At 47.4% G+C, this 18391-nt stretch overlaps 1 protein-coding gene across 3 annotated transcripts in view; it reads left to right on the top strand.

The window, feature by feature from the left end:
* The first annotated feature begins 9114 nt into the window (after positions 1-9114).
* The window catches only part of LOC116984701 (non-muscle caldesmon-like), a 168339-nt gene continuing 159062 nt past the window's right edge, over positions 9115-18391 (top strand). For 2 of the 3 annotated variants that reach the window (XM_033039017.1, XM_033039016.1), the window contains exon 1: positions 9115-9306. In XM_033039017.1, the coding sequence (XP_032894908.1) occupies positions 9236-9306 (71 nt within the window). In that variant the 5' untranslated portion in view covers positions 9115-9235. The remainder of the gene's footprint in view (positions 9307-18391) is intronic. The other variant, XM_033039014.1, reaches the window with a different exon arrangement.

An 18391-nucleotide genomic window follows, 5' to 3' on the forward strand; every position in this document is an offset into this window, starting at 1 on the left:
GGTTGATTTTTTTTAGTTGTAATTAGTCTGAGGCCTCATTTGGTCACTTTTGCTGCAATTTAGTTTTAGAGATCCAGCGCAGAAACACGCCCTTCGGACCACCGTGTTCCCACAGAACGTCGCACTCGTTCCATGCTATCCCACTTTTGCATTAATTCCCGACACACCGAGGGCAATCAACTTCCAAACCCGCACGTCTTTGGGATGTGGGAGGAAACTGGAGCACCCAGAGATATCCCATGAGGTCCCTGGGAGAACATGCAAACTCCACTTAGACTGCACCCGAGGTCAGGATTGAACCCGTGTCTCTGGCATTGTGAGGCAGCAGCTCTACCAGCTGCACCAAAGAGGACCTCTTACACTGGCGGTCAATATAGTGACCAACATCCTTGTGCAGTGTTCTCACTACTGCCCCTAGTGTCCACAACCTAGGGGTGATTGGGGTGGGAGTGCCGCTGGGTGCATGTGAGTTGGATAAATGCCTCACTTCACCTCAGCAAGTAGAACAATGAAACTATCAGAACTTCACCTTCAACGCTCTAACCTACAACCCACTAGCAACATCGGGATTATTTTCCATCCACAAAACATACGACTTCAGGAATGGGTGAAGATTGGCAAATTGAACAAAGACCTAGAATCAAACAGTCATACGGCACGGAAACAGGCCCTTCGGCCCAACTTGCCCATGCCGACCAAGATGCCCCATATTTCCCAGTCTTACTTGCCTGCTTTTGGCCCAATATCCCTCTAAACCTTTCCTATCCATGTACCTGTCGAAATGTCTTTTAAATGTTGTTATAGTATCTGGCTCAGCTACCTCTCTGACAGCTCGTTCCATATACCCACCCTCTGAGTGAAAACGTCACCCATCAGGTTCCTATTAAATCTTGTCCTCTCATCTTAAACATTTGTCCTCTGGTTCTTGATTCCCCTACTCTGCGTAAGAGACTCTGTGCATTCACCCTATCTATTCTCCTCATTATTTTATACATTGCCTGTAGATTGTGGAGGTAAAACAAAATACCGTGAACATCAGAGTAACAATAATAAAATCTATCAAGGTTTTGCCTGAAAATATTTTCAAATAATTTTTAGAACAAGTAAAATAGGTTCTTTGATACAATTAATATGGTCATCCTGCAATGGAGAGCACATTAAACACTTCCATTAACCATGTTTTTATAGCTCCTTTCCCCTCCCCTCTTTATGCCCGCTACCTCCACTCTACTCCAGCAGTAACCCAAGCCGAAATTTAATTCTTAATTGTTATAATTTCTCATGTAAGTTATAATAGTTACTTCAAAACCAGGAACAACAGAATAAAAGGACATACCTTTAGAAAGATGAGGAGGAATTTCTTCAGTCAAGAAGGTGGTGAGCCTGGGGCTTTCATTGCCACAGACAGTGGTGGAGGCCAAGACATGGAGAAGGCAGGAGAATGGGGTTGAGAGAGAAAGTTTGATCAGCCATGAATGAATGGCGGAGTAGACTCGATGGGCTGAATGGCCTAATTCTGCTTCTCTGTCTTATGAATTCATGGACTGGATTCTATCAGAATGGGGTCAACCAATAAACTGCAATGTAACCAGAAGGATGGAAGAAATTTAACGAGGCAAAATAATCTCAGCAGCAACTGATGCAATTTCTAGCATTTAAGCAAAAAAATGTCAGGTGCCTGTTGAAGATGAGTTGTTTCATCTTGTCACATCAAGACTAGTGTGACCGTGTGATCAATGGTCAGTGTGGATTCAGTGGGCCGAAGGGCCTGGTTCCATGCTATAGATAGGGAGGACAGCCAGAATCTTTCAGGAAAGTACAGCGGCACAGCTGGCAGAGACCCAGCGCCAGCCTAACAATGCCAGAGGCCCAGGTTCGATCCTGATCTCGGGTACTGTCTGTGTGGAGTTTGCACATTCTCCCGATGACAGCATGGGTTTCACCCCGGTGCTCCAGTTTTCTCCCACACTTCCCCTAAGGACGTGCAGGTTTGTAGGTTAATAGGCCCTCTGTAAGTATGTAGGGAGTGGGTGAGAAAGTGGGATAACATTGAACTAGTGTGAACGGCTGGTCGGCTTGGACTCGGTGGGCCAAAGGGCCTATCTCCATGTTGTATCACTTAAACTTAAGGTAAATCTCCACTCTAGCATCTTCTTTTCTTGCAGCCCTCAATAGCATTGGCTCCCAGTAATTTATGTATCTCAACTTTAAAATGAACAATCAGTAAAATTCCAGTTACTGTTTATAGGGAATCAAAATGTCAATAATTATTTGTAGAAATTGAGTGGCACAGTTGCACAGCAGTGGAGTTGCTGCCTTACAACGCCAGAGGCCCGGGTTCAATCCTGACTACGGGTGCTGTCTGCACAGAGTTTGTATGTTCTCCCCATGACTGCGGGGGTTTTCTCCGGGTGCTCCGGTTACCTGCCACCTTTCAAAGATGTACAGATTTGTAGGTTAATTTACCATGGTAAAATTATAAATTGTCCCAAGTGTGTATAATAGTGTAAGTGTACGGGGTGATCGCGCAGACTCGGTGGGCCAGAAGGGCCTGTTTACGTGCCATATCTCTAAAGTCTAAAGTATGGAGCAGTATATCCGCACTACAATGCCCCAACTTGCTTACCAAGACCCTCGACCATAGAAATAATTTTAACTTACGTAAGTTTCACTTAATAACTTCCTGTGGAATGTTCAGTCAAATCACCAATAACCCTTTCAAATAGAATGGATGCAACCTTAAGATTGAAACCTTTTCTGGTAACTCAATATTGGCTCAAGGACTTAATCTGATATATCTGAGTAATACAAGTTCATCTGATCCTTCCAACGGAGTGGTGCCCACGATAGTTTTGAGTGTGGTTTAATTGGGGCTATCTATAATGGTAGCGCATTTAATTTCTTGAACTCCAGGCCTTTCAATGTAAGACCAAGAACTTGGGGGCAGCACAGTGGTGCAGCGGTAGAGTTGCTGCTTTACAGCGCCAGAGACCCGAGTTCGATCCTGACAATTGGTGCTGACTGTACAGCGTTTGTACATTCTCCCTGTGACCGCATTGGTTTTCTCCGGCTACTCCAGATTCCTCCCACATTCCAAAGACATGTAGGTGAATTGGCCTCTGTAAATTGTCCCTAGTGTGCAGGATAATAATAATAATAATAAATTTTATTTATGGGCGCCTTTCAAGAGTCTCAAGGACACCTTACAAAAATTGAGCATGTAGAGGAAAAACATGTAAGGGGAATGAAATAAATAGTAGAGACATGACTAGTACACAAAGTAAAGACAGAATTCAATACAAAACATAGTATGAGACAATTAATGCACAGATGAAAAGGGAGGGGGACGTGGGGCTAAGGATAGGCAGAGGTGAAGAGATGGGTCTGGAGGCGGGACTGGAAGATGGTGAGGGACACGGAATTGCGGATCAGTTGGGGGAGGGAGTTCCAGAGCCTGGGAGCTGCCCTGGAGAAGGCTCTGTCCCCAAAACTGCGGAGGTTGGACTTGTGGATGGAGAGGAGACCGGCTGATGTGGATCTGAGGGACCGTGAGGGTTGGTAGGGGGAGAGGAGGTCAGTGAGATATGGGGGGGGGGCCAGATGGTGGAGGGCTTTGTAGGTGAGGACCAGGATTTTGTAGGTGATCCGGTGGGAGATGGGAAGCCAGTGAAGTTTTTTGAGGACTGGAGTGATGTGATGCCAGGATTTGGTGTGGGTGATGAGTCGGGCTGCTGCGTTCTGGACCAGTTGGAGTCGGTTGATGTAGGTGGAGCTGATGCCAAGGAGAAGTGAGTTGCAATAGTCCAGTCGGGAGGAGATGAAGGCATGGATGAGTCTTTCAGCAGCAGGCGGGGTGAGAGAGGGTCTGAGTTTGGCGATGTTGCGGAGATGAAAGAAGGAGGTTTTAATGACATGGCGGATGGTGTCATTAAATTTTGATTCTCTCTCAAGCGAGAGGGTGGAATCAAAGATCACGCCAAGGTTGCGGGCCTGGGGAGATGGGGAGACAGTGGTGCCGTCGATGGTGAGAGTGGGGTTATTGATTTTGCTGAGTGTGGCTTTGGAGCCTATGAGGAGGAATTCTGTCTTATCGCTGTTGAGTTTGAGGAAATTATGTTGCATCCAGGTTTTTATAGCTGACAAACAGGAGTTGATATGGGAGAGGGGGGGGGGGGGGGGTTGTGGGGGGATTTGGTGCCAAGGTAAATCTGGGTGTCATCAGCGTAACAGTGGAAGTCCAGATTGAAGTGGCGGAGTATCTGACCAAGGGGGAGGATGTAGATGATGAAGAGGAGGGGGCCGAGTACGGAGCCTTGGGGAACGCCTTGAGTGACTGCGGCTGTAGCAGAGGTGTGGTTGTGGAGAGAGATTAAGTGGGATCTGTTGGAAAGGTAGGAACGGAGCCAGCTGAGTGCAGAGCCTTCAATGCCGAGGTCTTTGAGTCTGGTGAGCAGGATGTTATGGTTCACTGTATCGAAGGCTGCGCTCAGGTCGAGGAGGATGAGGATGTTGAGGGAACCAGTGTCAGCAGAGGTGAGGAGGTCGTTGATGACTTTGAGGAGAGCAGTTTCTGTGCTATGGAGAGGGCGAAAGCCAGATTGGAGGGGTTCAAGTAGGTTATACGCAAGGAGGTGGGAATGAAGTTGCGAATCAACGATACGCTCCAGGGTTTTTGAAAGAAAGGGGAGGTTTGAGATTGGGCGGTAGTTAATGAGAGAGGAGGGATCAAGACCAGGTTTCTTTAAGATTGGTGTAACGGCAGCAGTTTTGAAAGCGGAGGGGACAATTCCTTGGGACAATGAGGAGTTGAAGAGATAGAACTAGTGTACGTGTAGTCATTGGTCGTCGTGGACTCAGTGGGCAGAAGGGACTGTTTCCACGCTGTATTTCTAAACTAAAATAAATTTCATTAGCTTTAAGGCTTTTAATTATTATTGATTTCGTTTTTTTTTTTAAGTTTCCTTTATTATCATTCAGATCTTTCGGTTTGAACAAAATTTCGTGCCTTGCAGTCATACATATAATAAAAATAACAAAAACACACAATAAACACAAATTTAACATCACTGTGACCTCACTGTGGTGGAACGCAAAAGTCTTAAAGTCCTTGTCTCTTCCCTCCTTGTTCTCCCTCTGCGCTGAGGCGATCCAGGCTTCCGATGTTGTGACCCCTCCGGGTGATGGTAAGTAAGTCAGTCCCGCGGCTGAATCCAAGCTCCACGAATGGGCCGGTTCAAACTCCGCGGCCTGGGGTGGTCGAAGCTGCCGAAGCTGCCGCCCTCCAGTCCAGCGGACGAAGCTGTTGTTGCGGGAGCTCCGGAAAAACAGGTCACCAACCTGTGACCTGCGAGCTCCCGACGATGTCGTCCACTGAGCCCGCGGCCGAGCCTCCGAAGTCGGATCCGCTGCCGGAATGCCGCCACAGCTCCGAGGCCGCCAGCTCCGCCATTAGGCCTCAGCGCAGACGGAGACAGAGACCGGGATACGACAAGAAAAAGTCGCATCCCCCGAAGGAAGAGACCAAAAACATGTTTCTTCCACCCCCCCACACATACACAACCCAATAAACTGAGATTAACTAAAACAGGACAAAAGAAAAAAAAAAAAAAGAAAAACCAGACAAACTGCAGGCGAGCCGCAGCTGCTAAGGCAGCGTGGTCACTTCCACTCTGTGTTTAAATTAATTTAGTTTAGAGATACAGCACGGAAGCAGGCCCTTTGGCACACCGAGTCCACACCGACTAGCGATCCCCGCACATTAATACTATCCTACACACACAAGGGTCAATTTACACATACAACAAGCCAATTAACTTACATACCTGCATGTCTTTGGAGTGCAGGAACAGCGGATCTCAGAGAAACCCCCCGCAATCACGGGGAGAATATACAAACTCCGTACAGACAGCACCCATAGTCGGGTCTCCAGCATTGCAAGCGCTGTAAGGCAGCAACTGTACCACAGTGCCACCGTGCCGCCCATTGTTAGAGATACAGCATTTTGCACTGAGTCCACACCAACCATCACCCATTCACAGTAGTTCTATGTTATCCCATTTTCTCAACCACATGTCTACAATGAGGTAGATTGAAAAATCAGGACGGTACCCTGGCTTTTGGAAGGACCATTAAGAGGTGGACTTTATCTTGCACTAAACTGTGGATAATTTGATTGTAATCATGTATTGTCTATCCACTGACTGGTTAGCACGAAACAAAAGCTTTTCAATGTACCTTGGTACACGTGGCAATATACTAAACCAAACAAAAGTATGAACACAGAGGGGAAGAAGCTGTTCCTGAGTCTGGTGGTGTGTGCTTGTACGCTTCTGTACCTTCTGCCCGAAGGGAGCAGGGAGCAGGGTGAGGAAGGTTCAAAGGTTCAAAGGTTCAAAGGTTGATTTATTGTCACATACACCTAGATGTAGTGAAATTATTTTTGCCAATGCAGCACATTAAAAAGGAATACAAACATAACAATAATAAATAGCTTTAACATAAAAAACATCCCCCCACAATGGTTCCCATTATGGGGGAAGGCACAAAGTCCAGTCCCATCCCCAATGTCCACCCATAGTCGGGCCTATTGAGGCCTCCACAGTTGCCTCTACGGAGGCCCGATGTTCCAGGCCGTCCTCGCCGGGTGATGATGTTCCGGCGTTGGGAGAGTCCTCTCAGCGGCCTGGGAACCCTGGAACGGCCGCCTCCCTACTCGAGACCGTGGCTTCCGGAGCCGACAAGGCCGCGCCGAATGGAGCTCAACTGGCGATCTCGTCGCGAGATCCCAGGCTCCCGATGTAAAGTTTCAGCGCCGCCGCCCGCAGCTCCGCGATGTTTTTAACGCCGGTCCCAGCTCACTGGAGTTCCAGCGCGGCGACCCAGGCAAGGCACCGCCCGCCTCGCAATGGCGCTCCAGCGCTGCACCGCCGTCCTCACACCCGCAGCTCCGCCGCCGCCGATGCCGGTGCCGCCGCCGCCGATGCCGGTGCCGCCGCCGCCGATGCCGGTGCCGCCACCGCCGGTGCCGCCGATGCCGAGGCTCCGGACGGCCCCATCGCTCCTCGGACCCGCAGCTCCGCAGCCGCCGCCGATGCCGATGCCGAGGCTCCGGGCGGTCCCCTCAGGAAATGCCGCTCCAGGCCCGCTGGTAGGCCGCGAGGACGGGTCGAAAGTGCAGCCCGGAGAAAAGCTGCATCTCCGACCAGGTAGGGACCCTGAAAATTAGTTTCCCCCTTCCCCCCCCCCTCCCCACACATAAAAAAGCTAGAACTCCTTAAAAACAAAACACTGCACTAACTAAAAATAAGAAAAAAGAAATGAAAAACAGACAGCTGCAGGCTAGGCAGCCATACCCCCTACAGGCCGGCGCCAACTCCAGGAATGACCAGGCACAGCTTTCCACCTCCGGAGCCGGGATGCGAAACGTCAACTGCATGTGCGATGGAATGATGTCCTGTTGGAACACTGCAAAGCCCAAAAGTATCTATGTGCGGTCCTCGATCGCACGTTATCATATCGCCAACATGTTGAGAAAACCAAGGCAAAGGTCAACACCCGGAACAATGTCATCGAAAAATTGGGAAACAGTTCATCTGGAAGTGACCCAACAACAATCCTCACTGCGGCCCTGGAGCGCTGTTTCTTAGTGGCAGAATATGCAAGTCCCGTCTGGAGCCGCTCTAAACATGCACGCAAGGTGGACTCTGCACTCAATACTGCCTGCAGGAAAACCACAGGATGCCTGATGCTGACAAAGGTTGAACATCTGTACGAGCTGGCTGGCATCGACGAACCATCTCAAAGACGCGATCGGGCAGCTGCATGCAGCAAAAGGCTTCAATGTGGACACGGATCCCCATCATCCCTTGCACAATCACCAACATGGCAAGAAACCCTTGAAGAGTGGGAACAGCTTCATGAAACTAGAGCCAACCGTGTCAGGCACCAAAACCAAACAACAGATGGCACCAGGATACCACCTGCCTTATACTACCTGGAAAGCCCTAAACTGCCTCCGCACTGGAGTGGGACATTGCGGACTCGACCTGAAGAAGTGGGGCCTCTCGGATTCTGACAGGTGCAACTGTGGAGAGGTACAGACAATGGCCCACCTACTGATTTGCGGTGAGAGGCATGCACTGCGGACGATCTCCGCAGAGGCACAGATGAGGCACTGGCTGTGGCAAAGCGATGGCAGAACCGTGTCTAACACACCAGCGAACGAACTTGAGGTTGGCTTGTATTTATAAGGTATTATCTGATTTGATTGGATAGCATGCAAAACAAAGCTTTTCACTGTGCCTCAGTACACTTGACAGTAATCAATCTAAACTTTAGATAAATAACTCCTCAAGTACAGCTTCATAGTTAGATCAGAATAATCTATTGATCACTGTGGAATAAACTGGTTACAACGTTAAAAAAAACAGATTGTAGAAACAAAGAACTGCAGATGCTGGTTTACCAAGGAAAGACACATATTGCTGGAGTAACTCAGCAGTTCAGGAAACAAAAGCCATTCACTGTACATCAGTATACGTTACAATAATAAACTAAACTATCTGTAAAATAAATTAAACCTGGTGCTATCATAATGTTTAAGAGACATTTTGACAGGTACATGGATAGGAAAGGTTTAGAGGGATATGGACCAAGCGCAGCAGGTGAGACTAGTGTAGATGGGGCATGTTGGTCGGCTTGGGCAAGTTGGGCCAAAGGGCCTGTTTGCACACTCGATGACTAAACTAAAGTTAAAGAGCATAATGGAGAACATGGATCGGTGAAGTTTCGAGTCGGGACCTTTCTTTAAAATAAGCAGCTTGCTCTCTTGTTTTCCAGCGTGAATAGCAACGGAAGTTTTTATCCAGGAATATGAAACTACCAGAGCACTCAAAGAGTTAAGGATTTGCTGACAATTCGTCTTTCAATGTTTGGAGAGAGAACTCATCTCAGAGACGTCAGAATTTGTTTCACTTTGGGCAAGAGAGTAGAGGTGAGGGGATCTGAATGCCCCTGTCTGAAGGCCTCTTCTTTGGCACAGCTGGATCGAGAGAAAGGCATTTTTTCAGCTCGATTTCCCCGCGACCGGTTTCCTGTTTGGTGGGATTTTACTTTCTAATATTACAGGAAGAATTTTTTTTTGAACGCCACCAACTAAGGCTCGGCTGAACACTCAGCAGGCGAAAAACGAGGGGTATTTTTTCTTTTTGATTTGCGAGCGAAGGGGAGACAAAGGATGGATGACTTGGAGCGCAGGCGTGAAATGCGGAGACAGAAACGCGAAGAGCTTTGGCGTCAAGCAGAGAGGTACGGTGTGTTCTTGTTTTGATTGCAGCCCTCTCTCTGCTTCTGCGCTTTGCAGAAAGCCGCAGTGTAATGGCGTTAAAGCATTAATAACCTCCAGCAACTGCAGACACAGTTTTGTTACCATTGGGTTTGCTATACAGTCAAGTCCGCAGTTACCCGTTAATTTAATGGATTGTTTTAACTGAACTGAAACATTTAAGTCTTAAACACTTACTAGCCACTGGTACCTTCAACCCTGAACTGCTGAATATTGCAACCCAATGAAGGGATCATAAAATCCAAATATTTGTATGCACAGTGGTAGCTTTAGTAGAAATTGTTCAGATTTTTGCTTTATTTTATGATGTTGTAGGTTATTTTCCTGAACTTGTAAATACCTCTCATGACTGACGATGATTCATGGTATGTTGTGGGTGCTGCTTTAACCAGCTGTGCATAGCTCTTACTTTGGAAACGAGACCATAACATTTGTTGCGTGTTTAACCCGTTTTGGCACATTCTGTTAAAGTGGAGAAACCTAGGAAAAGCATGATATCCTTCCGTGGACTCGTGAAGACCCATTGCAGAGTTTTCACCAACATCTCACTCAAATCCCTTCTCACCTCAGAGTGTGGATTTCCTCTTTGCAATAACGGGTGGCACAGTAGCGCAGCGGTTGGGGTGTTGCCTTACAACCCAGAGACCCGGGTTCGATCCTGACTACGGGTGCTGTCTGTACAGAGTTTGTATGTTCTCTCTGTGACCGTGTGGGTTTTCTCTGTGCTCCGGTTTTTTTCCGCACACTGTGGAGGTTTGGAGGTTAATCGGCTTCTGTAAATTGTCCCGAGCATGTAGGATAGAACAAGTGTACAAGTGATCTTTGGTCGGCGCAGATTCGGTGGGCCGAAGGGCCTGTTTCCACACTGAGTCTCTAAACTAAACTAATTACAGAGCTTTTATCTACATCCTAACCTCCTTCTCACCTCAGAGTGTGGATTTTCCCTTTACAACAAAGGGCGTTGCAGTGGCGAAACTAGTAGAGCCGCAGTCTCACAGCGCCGGGGACCCGGGTTCTCTACTGATCTTGGGTGCTGTCTGTGTGGAGTTTTCACATTCTCTCTGTGACTGCATGGATTTCCTCCAGGTGCTCCGGTTTCCTCCCACATCACAAAGACGTACCGGTTTGTAATTGTCCTCTGCAAATTGCCTCTACAGTGTAGGGAGTGGATGAAAAAGTGGGATAACATTGCTCTAGTGTGAAAGGGTGACTGATGGTCGGCGAGGACCCAGTGGGCTGAAGAGCTGGCTTCCATGCTGCTGTATCTTTCAATCAATCATTAAATTTTCCGTATCCAAGCAAAAAACCCAAATGGATTTACAGGATTCATGGAGTCAGAGGAGCAAGCATCACATGGAGGCAAAACAGACATGTTATTGTGGAGTGCAGCTAGATATGGCTCTTAAAGATAGCAGAGTCAGGGGATATGGGGAGAAGGCAGGACCGGGGTACTACTGATTGGGATGATCAGCCATGATTACATTGAATGACAGTGCTGGCTCGAAGGGCCGAATGGCCTACTCCTGCACCTATTGTCTATTGTCTATAAGCAGTATATCATGGGGTTTTATCAGAATCCATTGCAACATGCATTAGATACTTTACGCATGTAATTTATGTCACATAGATGTCAATTGTACAATTTGTTAACATGCACACACAGTCTATGATTTGAAGTGAGTCCCGACTGCAGAAAGAGGTCTAGAGGCTAAATATCTGTCCCTACATTACTTAAAAAGGTCAATCTCTCAGTCGTGAAGAATTCTCAATTAGAATTTGTTCCTCCTTGAGATAACATTGCTGAATTCTCTAAATGTCCTCAGTAAATGGCTCATCCACGCCTTCCAACCACTGCCACTGTAGGACACCCCTCTTCCCCCCACCCCCTTGACCCCCTGCCAACATAATTCAGTTTAGTCTGGTCCTGACCCGAAATGTTGTTTGTCCATTCCCTCCACAGATATAGCCTGAGCCGTTGAGTTCCTCCAGCACTTTCTGTTTTTCTCAAGAATCCAGCATCTTCAGTTCCTCAAGCCTCCATAAAGCTGCCTTCTAATATAAATAATAATAATAATAATAATAATAATAAACTTTATTCTGGACTCGAGGTCCAGACATGGGACAACATTACATAAAAAATGCATTGCATATTAAAAAATATAAAGTACATATAAAATCTTAGTATATCACTTATAAAAACATCATAAATTATATTTTAAAAAAACACAATACACGAGTTAAAAATCCAGATTAAAAGAATGATCAATGTCCTACAACGAAACAACGATACCAGTGTCTCCACAGCTGGGATTTGTTGCGTGTAGTGCTAAACCTTATGTTTGACAAGGCCACAATAATTACATTTTTAGAGTCATTTATCCTGCAAATGAATTTATACATGTGATGTCTTAGGATAGTTTCTAATATACTGACTCCTGCAGCCACAAACACATTACTAGCACTACATCATCTAGGTTTCCTTAGCAGTGTTCTCATGGCATAGTTATATGCCACCTTTAGTCTCTGCAAACTTGTCTTTCCATAGTTCGACCACAGGTGCGCAGTGTAGAGTGGTGTGCAGTATGCTCTAACAGCGACATCTTCACCACATCTGCACACGCACCAAATTTATGCAAGAGAATATTTGCCTGTGCATACAGCATGCGTCGTTGCCTATAAATATCCTCATTATATGTCATGTGTTCTGTAATAAAATGCCCTAGATATTTTACCTTATACTACAGGGCTGCCAGTCCTTCCCACGATCCCCAATATTTGATATGCCAACATCTTTTTAATCAGAGTCCCTCTCTTCCCCACAATCTCCCTTCAATACCTGTGATCTTTTGCCTCAGCATCTCTTCACTCCCAATTGCCGCCCTTTAGCACAAAATCCACTTCACTCCCTAACTGGTATTAGCTCTCCCCAGTCTCATTCCTAACCACTCTAGCAAGTTGCAGACTAGTCCATCACACAAACCAGGCTTCCCACCATTGACCTCATCTGCACTTCTCACTGCCTTGGCAAACAGCCAACATAATTAAAGACTTGTCCGACCCCGGTCATTCCTTCTTCTCCCTGATACCGTCCATATCTCTGGTTTCCCTCTCCCCTGACTCTGAGTATGAAGAAAGGTCTCGACCCGAAACGCCACCTATTCCTTTTCTCCAGAGATGCTGCCTGACCCGCTGAGTTACAGCAGCTGTGTGTCTACCCATTTCTTTTCATTCCTTCATGACAGAATAAACAGAATCTCCAGCCCATATTCGAATACATGACGTTAAATGGACTGTTTAATCTTCCAGAGAGGTAGCCCTGTGTGCCAAAGGCTTGCAAAGTTAATGACTTTTTGCGTGCTGGTCAGGACGCAAGAGTCAGGACGCAGCTGAAACTGATTAGTCTGTCAGGACAAAGTCTTGTGGACCACTGTTTATTGAGACTAATCCTAGGAGGCAGATCGTGAGAAGAATTTGCAGCAACTTGGCAAACGTTCGTGGAAAAAATATCCATATGTTTGTCCCCTCCATCAGAACTCACTGGTTCTGAAGTAAGTGTTGCGCGTTTTTGTTAAGAAAGCTGTGAATAATTTAGATGCTTGGGTTTGTGATGAGGAATAGGATGAAGGAGTGGGTGAGAGAGGTACGCACTGCCCCCATTAGCAGATTCTTCCACCCTTACAGTCAGCCCGCCTCCTTCCCCTCCTTCACACACTCAGCTCCCATCCCCAAGTCCCTCCGTTCTCTTTCCTCCTATCCCTTCCACTTATATCCCTCCCTCTGGCTTTACATCTTCTCTCCTTCTGACACCCTTTTGACTCCTTTTTTCACCACCAGCCTTTGTCATTTACTCCACCCATCAAAACCCCATCTTCACCTGTATCCACCTATCACTTGCCAGGGTTTGCCCCACCCCCCGCCTCTCTTTTCCAGCCTTCTCCCTACCACAATCACTCTGAGGAAGGGTCCCGCCTGACCCGACTCATCTGCCCATTCCCTTCCACAGATGCTGCCTGACCCATTGAGCTCCTCTAGCATTTGAATAGGATTTTGTATTGTTATTCTTGAGACTTGGGTCCATTGGACTTTGAATCAAAATATATTGGATGCTACAGAAATCTAAACGAAAACTGATTCCAATATTGCTGATCTCCTCCTATTTCAGTTGTAGGCTCACAGAATCATAAAGCACAGAAACAGGCCCTTTGGCCCAACCTGCCATGCTGACCAAGATGCCTCATCTACACTAGTACCATCTGCCCATATCGGACCTGTATTCCTCCAGCAATTTGTGCTTTGCTCAAGATTCCAGCGCCCTCAGTTTTATTCTAGATCTCTAATATCTTTATTACTTCACGGCACAGTGGCGCAGCGGTAGAGTTGCTGCCTTACAGTGCCAGGGAACCCGGTTTGATCGTGACTACGAGTGCTGTCTGTACTGAGTTTGTTCGTTGACCACGTGGGTTTCCTCTGGGTGCTCCGGTTTCCTCCCACATTCCAAAGACATGCGGGTGTGTAGGTTAATTGGCTTCTGTAAATTGTCTCTAATGTGTAGGATAGATGCAGTGTGTACGGGTGATCGATGATCGTTGCGGACTCGGTGGGCCAAAGGGCTTGTTTCCACGCTGTACCTCTGAAACTAAGGCTAAAACTAAAACTGAGCATCAATAGTTACTGCAGCAGTTTGTGTGTTATGACAGCGTGGCTTCACTTATCCTGTGTGTGCTGAATGCACTCTGGAGCTGGCTGTGAATTCTGTCTGTCATCAGTCTCTGATGAATGGTGCTGCAGACAGCAGACAGGCATTCCGACTTTGATCTGGTCGCCAAATTCAATAAAGGACATAATCTAATATAACTTCCAGATTATACATTCTGTGCAGTTGCCATAGATACTGAGCCTTTATTTAGTTTAACCACAAGTTGAAAACTGTGTGCGACTCTGATGAAAGGCTTTGAGATAACAGATGGTACTGGGTTAAGGTATGAGGAGTATTTTGGGCCTGTATTCACTGGTGTTTAGAAGGATGAGGGGGTTCCCATTGAAATGTACCGAATAATGGAAGGCCAAGAGTGGATGTGCAGAGGCTGTTTCCACTAGTGGGAGAGTCTAGGACCAGAGGGCACAGCCTCAGAATAAAAGGACGTACTTTTAGAATGGAGATGAGGAGGAATTTTTTTAGCCAGAGGGTGGTGAAGGAATGGCTGACATTTTTGTCGAGACCCTTCTTCAGACCTTCCCTTCTCTCCAGAGATGCTGTTTTTTCCGCTGAGTTACTTCAGCATTTTGTGTCTATCTTCAGCCAAGATGAGAGTGCCAGGTGGAGCAGGCTTGAGATGCTGTGGGCCTACTCTTGTGTTGATAGGGATGGCACGGTGGCGCAGCGGTAGAGTTACTGCCTTACAGCCCTAGAAACCCGGGTTCAATCCTGACCGCGGATGCTGCCAGTACGGAGTTTGCATGTTCACCCTGTGACCGCATGGGTTTTCTCCCACATTCCAAAGACGTGCAGGTTTAGAGGTCAAGTGGCTTCTGTAAAATTGTCCTTAGTACGTAGGATAAAACTAGTACACGAGTGCTTGCTGGTCGGCAAGGTGTCGGTGGGCGGAAGGGCCTATTTCCACACTGTATCTCTAAACTAAACTAAACTAAACTAAGGCAGGGAGGGCAGCTGATGCAGATTTGCTGGATGCAACAGTGGTCTGGGCTTCCACTCGGTGAGGCCTGACCTCTGCTGGCCTGCCAGGGGAACATTCTAAGATGATGCAACCTCTGCCCTCACCAACACTCCACACACCAACTCCACCCCAACCTCCACAGGATATGAGCAATGAGTCAGCGTGTGGTTTCTCACAAACCTTATAATACAAATCAAGATGTAGAGAGGTCGGGGGGGGGGGGGGGGGGCAGGGAGACACAGAAATAAGGAAGGGTAAGGTGTGAAAACAAGACATCAAAAGAGATGGAGATGGAAAATGGAAGATGAAGATGGAAATTGTAGAATAGATCATTCTATACATTGTACATCTATTCAATGATGTAGAATAGATAGAACATTTACATTTTCCTTGAACTTCAATTCTTGTGATGTCTCATTTTCACATCTCACCCTTCCTTATCTCTGTGTCTCCCTCTCAGTCTGAAGAAGGGTCTCGACCCAAAACGACAACCATTCCTTCAGAATTACAAAGATGCCACTGGCCTGCTGAGTTACTCCAGCATTTTGTGTCTATCTTCGGTGTAAACCAGCATCTGCAGTTCCTTCCTGCACATGTAGAGAGGTCTGCGGGCAACCTTCGCTCACAGAGGGGAGTTAGATCGACCAGCGTCAAGGGTGGCAGAGTGGTGCAGCTGGTAGAGCTGCCAGCTTGCCAGTGCCGAGCCCCTGCCTCACTTGCTCCCTTCCAGCGCTATCCCTGACCAGCCGTCTCTCTGCACGGTCTTAGTGCTCAGTGACCTCCCAGCCTTGCTGTGATGAAGTCAATGTTTCATGGCCGTGGGAGAGCAAGGTACTGGGCACAACCTCCCAGCACCTGAATGGACATCTTCACTAATTTAGACTAGAATAGAAGAATACTTAATTGTCACATGTGACTAGGCACAGTGAAAATCTTTGCTTCCAAACCCAATGTATACAAATAGTGGCTACAGATGGTGTTAGCAAATTTACAAAGCAGGCTGGCTCATCCTTTTGGAGGTACACAAAAAAGCTGGAGAAACTCAGCGGGTGCAGCAGCATCTATGGAGCGAAGGAAATAGGCAAAGTTTCGGGCCGAAACCCTTCTTCAGACCTTTTGTTCTCCCCCCACCTCCCTCACGGCGGTCCCCCTACACCAGGTCCCCATTGTAATTTACACCAGGAATGCACCAGTGAATTTCAGACTCCATGCCCAAGAGCATGATAACGAGCCAGTGGGTGGACAGTACTGGTAGAGCTGCTGCCTTACAGCGCCAGAGACCTGGGTTCTATCCTGACCACGGGTGCTGTCTGTACGGAGTTTGCATGTTCATCCCGTGACCATGTGGGTTTCCACCGGGTGCTGCGGTTTCCTCCCACATCCCAAAGATGTTCATTCCATCTTTCATACCATCATGCACAACTCTGCCTTTTATTGTTCAGCCTCCAATCTCGCGTATTCCCTCCGTAAACCTCTTGAGCTATCCACCTCTTGGGTGGAATTTTCTGCCTTGGAAGGCAGCGGAGGCCAATTCTCTGGATGCTTTCAAGAGAGAGTTAGATAGAGTTAACAATAGCGGAGTCAAGGGATATGGGGAGAAGACAGGAACCGGGTACTGATTGTGAATGATCAGCCATGATCACAGTGAATGGTGGTGAATGGCCTACCCCTGCACCTATTGTCTATGGTCGATTGTCTATTGTCTACTCCTCCCTTAAAAACAACCTCTTTGAACTAGCTTTTCTCACATTGAATTGAATTGAATACATTTTATTAGTACATCCACTGACAGAGGGGTTCAGGCACATACTCTACAAGGAACTTGCATTGGTGCTTTACTCGAAGGATGAAAACACAATATACAGTGGACAATTAAAAATAAAACATTATAATTTAAACATATGAAATAAAATACCAGGGCATAAAGAGGCTACAGACTTTTGGCTGTTGAGTAGAGCTACTGCTCATGGAAAAAAAGCTGTTTTTATATCTGGCTGTGGCGGCTTTGACAGTCCGGAGTTGCCTTCCAGAGGGAAGTGATTCAAAGAGTTTGTGGCCAGAGTGAGAGGAGTCCGAGATGATCTTGCCCGCTCGCTTCCTGGCCCTTGCAGTGTACAGTTCATCAGTGGGGGGAAGGTTGCAGCGTGACCGTGGTGTTGTTGATGGTGAGTGGGGAGAGCTCACCTAAAGTCTACTATCAATTCCACTGCCTTAAGAGCATTGAGCTCCAGGTTGTTGCGATGGCATCAGTACGCCAACTGTGTCACTACCTGTCTGTAGGCAGATTCCTCCGCTTCCTGGATCAGTCCACTCAGGGTTGTGTTGTCCGCAAACTTGAGAAGCTTGACAGAGGAGTATGTGGCGGTGCATTCATTGGAGTAGAGAGAGTAAAGGAGAGGGGAGAGTACGCAGCCTTGTGGTGCACTAATGCTGAGGGTCAGAGGGTCCAAGATGTACTTTCCCAACCTCACATGCTGCTTCATGTCTGTCGGGAAGTTGGTGATCCACTGACAGAGGGGTTCAGGCACTGTCAACTGGGAGAGTTTGGAGTGTAGTAGCTCTGGCACAATGGTATTGAATGCAGAGCTAAAATCAACAAACAAAATCCTTGCATAGGTCCCCTGGCGGTCTAGGTGCTGGAGGATGAAGTGCAGGCCTAGGTTGACTGCGTCATCCACTGATCTATTGGCCCGGTCCAGCAGGGGGTTTGTGATATTTTTCAGGTGGGCCAGCACAAGCCTTTCAAGGGTTTTCATGATCACAGAGGTAAGTGCGACAGGCGTGTAGTCATTAAGACCAGTAATCCTTGGCTTTTTGGGTACGGGAACGATAATGGAGACTTTGAAGCAGGCAGGGACAGTACAGGTTTGCAGGGACTGGTTGAAATGTCTGTGTAGACTGGTGCCAGTTGTTTGGCACAGAGCTTGTGGGTAGAGGGGAAACATTGTCCGGTCCTGGAGATTTCTGGCTCTTCTGTCTCCTGAATAGCTTTTCCACCTCCTCAATTTCTATTGTTAGTGATGGAGAAGTGGGCAGACTGATGTTGGGCAGCAAGGAGAGGGTGGGTACTGGACGAGGGCCCAGTCTTTGCAGACTGGAGTCAAGCTGTAAGTGGGAGTTAAGTGGTGACCGGGGAGGAGTGGGTGGGGGAAGTCGGGAGGGGTTACCTGGGTTATTATTCTTTCTTTCAAACCTGCAGTGGAACTCGTTCAGGTCGTTGGTCAGCTGACGATTGTCCAAGGAGTGGGGGGTTTTCCTCTTGTAACTGGTGGTTTCATGCAAGCCCTTCCACACTGAAGATGAGTCATTAGCTGAGAACTTGCTCCTCAACTTCTCAGCGTACCTTTCCTTGGCAGCTCTGATTCCTCTTCTC

This window comes from Amblyraja radiata, chromosome 20 (assembly GCF_010909765.2).
Source record: "Amblyraja radiata isolate CabotCenter1 chromosome 20, sAmbRad1.1.pri, whole genome shotgun sequence".
Classification (NCBI taxonomy): domain Eukaryota; kingdom Metazoa; phylum Chordata; class Chondrichthyes; order Rajiformes; family Rajidae; genus Amblyraja; species Amblyraja radiata.